The sequence below is a fragment of the Trypanosoma rangeli genome (genome assembly GCF_003719475.1).
Source record: "Trypanosoma rangeli strain AM80 chromosome Unknown Tra_15.4_contig_00293, whole genome shotgun sequence".
Taxonomy (NCBI): domain Eukaryota; phylum Euglenozoa; class Kinetoplastea; order Trypanosomatida; family Trypanosomatidae; genus Trypanosoma; species Trypanosoma rangeli.
Window position 1 is genome coordinate 1 of NW_021706036.1, and position 2,503 is coordinate 2,503.

The following is a 2,503-nucleotide window of genomic DNA, read 5'->3' on the forward strand; positions in this document are numbered from 1 at the left end:
CACAATGTGGGCGGCGTCGGTGAGCCAAAGATGGAGTTGATCGCTTACGCTGCCGTTCAAATTCACCGGCAGGGTGACGAGCATCACGTCCCTTTCTTCAATCGTCGCGGTGATGAAGCCACTTTGACCGCCAGATCCCTCACGCTCAAGTGCGTTGTCCCACACGCGCGAGAGTGTCCCAAGCGCCTCCGTCCACGTCTTCCCCATATTGCTCGACTCGTACACCTTGTGGTGGCCCTCCTCACATGTAGTCATCATCAAAAGTCTCCCGCTTCCCCACTCCACAACGGCAGGATCCACGCAGCCCTCGGCTGTCATCCCCTGCGACAGCCTCCAATCCTTCTCCGCGTCACTGGAGTACATGATCAGTGAGACCTCTTTGTTCCCCTTCGTCATTGCATTGGCGGGAAATGCAAGCGTACCGTTATTCGTCACAGTCCCCGCGCCACCGCCGACAGAAAAAAACTGAAACGATTCCTTCAGTTTTGGACTGAGCCCAGACTTAAAGGTGCGAGCCTTCCAACTGATGGTTTTCGTTTCCTGCTCATTCTTTTCAACTTCCCCAACAAGGAGCCAGGGGTACATCCAACTCGTCATTCGAGCATCCTCCGCAGAATTCCTCTCTCTCTGGAAAAGAAGGTAGATCTTACTGCCATTCACAACTGGCGTAGGGTTGTAGAAGTCCGCCGCAGCCACACCTTCCGGCATATCGTGATGGCACCTTCCAGAATATTGACGGCACCTTGCATCACTGAGGTTTCCCCATTATAGTCAGCGAGCGCCCAGACCGTACTCGATGCAACGGATTCAACAAGCTTCGCCAGGAGCGTTCCATTTCCCTAGCTGTTGGTTTGTGCAATGGCGAGCACCTCATCATTCACCTCAACAACGGACGGAACGGTGATTGAAGTGACGGGTGACCTCGGAGAGGCAGCTGGCGACGCCCCAGGAGAGCCTCCTCCTCCTTCTGTTGTTCCTGAATTCGGGCCGACCACGTTCGCATCGGCGAGCACGTCCCAGCTTCTGCTGCATATCAGCACGCAGAGAAGCAGCAGTGATGTAGAGTAAAACCTATGCCGCAACATTTTGGGCGGCCGCCGCTCAATTCCTTCCCTCCTTCTGCTGGATCTGGTCAGGCCGCGACGGTTGTGTGCGTGGTTGAAACTTGACAGCAACAACACTATATATATATATATATACGCTCTATTATATGCTTGTGGGCGGGGTGCGTGTGTGTTGCTGGTGATGACTGCAGAGCCTTTCAAGGTGCTGAGTAGCGAGTCGCGTTTGGTCTCCTTCCGTGTGTGTGTCTGTGTGTACAGCGACGGGAACGCAACAGGAGCAAGCAAACACACATCGGCATGCGCTCGGAAGGAAACACTGTAGACGGCAGTGAAATGCAGAAAAACGAGAGACACGCTCAGCCCCCACGCAAGGTGCATGAACGGCGTCACAGAGATACGTTAATAATAGTAATAATAAAACATCCTGAAAAAAAAAGAAAAACAAATTCAAGTCTGGTGTGTTGCTCCATCAACCTGCGCTTCTCGCTATCACAAAAAATGCGTTTATTCTGATTTGGCTGCTTGTCTCCGTTCACACTCAATGGGTCCGCTCGTGTCCACGTCCACACCACACATACCCCATGGATCTCTCGGCCCCTCCCTCACGCCAATGTAAAACCGCTGCGGCGCACAGGGCCGGCATCGTGTGTGAACAGACAAAACGCAATTAGGAGGGGAAGTTAGCCCCATCAAAGGAAGCAAGAAAACAATTGCCCAATGAAGGAAGAAAGATCCCCGTGACGACCCCGAAGAGAAGCCACACGCAAAAGGAAAAAAAAAGAAAAACAATTATAAATGAAAAAAGAAAAAAAAAGACGCCCCTCCACGGGCACGAGTTTGTCTGAAAGGATTGTGAATGCGTTCCATTGTGGACATAAACCTCCCACATTCACTGGGCCAGGGTGAGGCGAAGTCACACACGCACACACACACACACATCTTCGCACGCACGCCCTGCGCTGACGCCCTCTTCATTCGTCGTGCACAAGCCACACACAAAGTGAGGTGAGAGAGACGCAAATTCCTCCTTCCCTACTGCAGCTTCAGCCTCTCCCATGAGTCTGGGGTGGTGCCGGGAGCTCAGCGGGACTCAACGGACGGTTGTAAAGAAAGACGTTCGTCACGGTCAAGTTGGTCTTTTTCCCACGGTTGAGGGTGCCGTGAATGCCCGCGCCAAAGTAAAAGCCCACGATCTCTTCCTTCGCCGCAAAGTTCACAACTCGCCCCCCGGCTCCCTTCAGTGGCTTTTGGTCAATGTATATGGTACCCATACCGTTCTGCACAACGAGCGCCACTTGGTACGCTTGTTTCGCACTCCACCTGACTCCTGAAGACACCCGGTTTTTCCCGTACAGAGCTATCCATCTTCCATGGTTGTGGCCAAGCCCAAAACGCTTCTTCAATTTATCGGGAAGCCTCACCCTGACGCCTAAGACGGT

At 53.0% G+C, this 2,503-nt stretch overlaps 1 protein-coding gene across 1 annotated transcript, besides 2 other annotated features; it reads right to left on the reverse strand.

The window, feature by feature from the left end:
- TraAM80_07230 (trans-sialidase) lies at positions 1-708 on the reverse strand (the record flags this gene model as incomplete). Its single annotated transcript, XM_029384032.1, has 1 exon — positions 1-708. A coding segment is annotated over one exon (708 nt), but the record flags the coding sequence as incomplete, so codon positions are not given.
- A 473-nt stretch (positions 709-1,181) lies between these two features.
- Positions 1,182-1,199: a microsatellite.
- A 779-nt stretch (positions 1,200-1,978) lies between these two features.
- Positions 1,979-2,002: a microsatellite.
- The last annotated feature ends 501 nt before the right edge of the window (positions 2,003-2,503 follow it).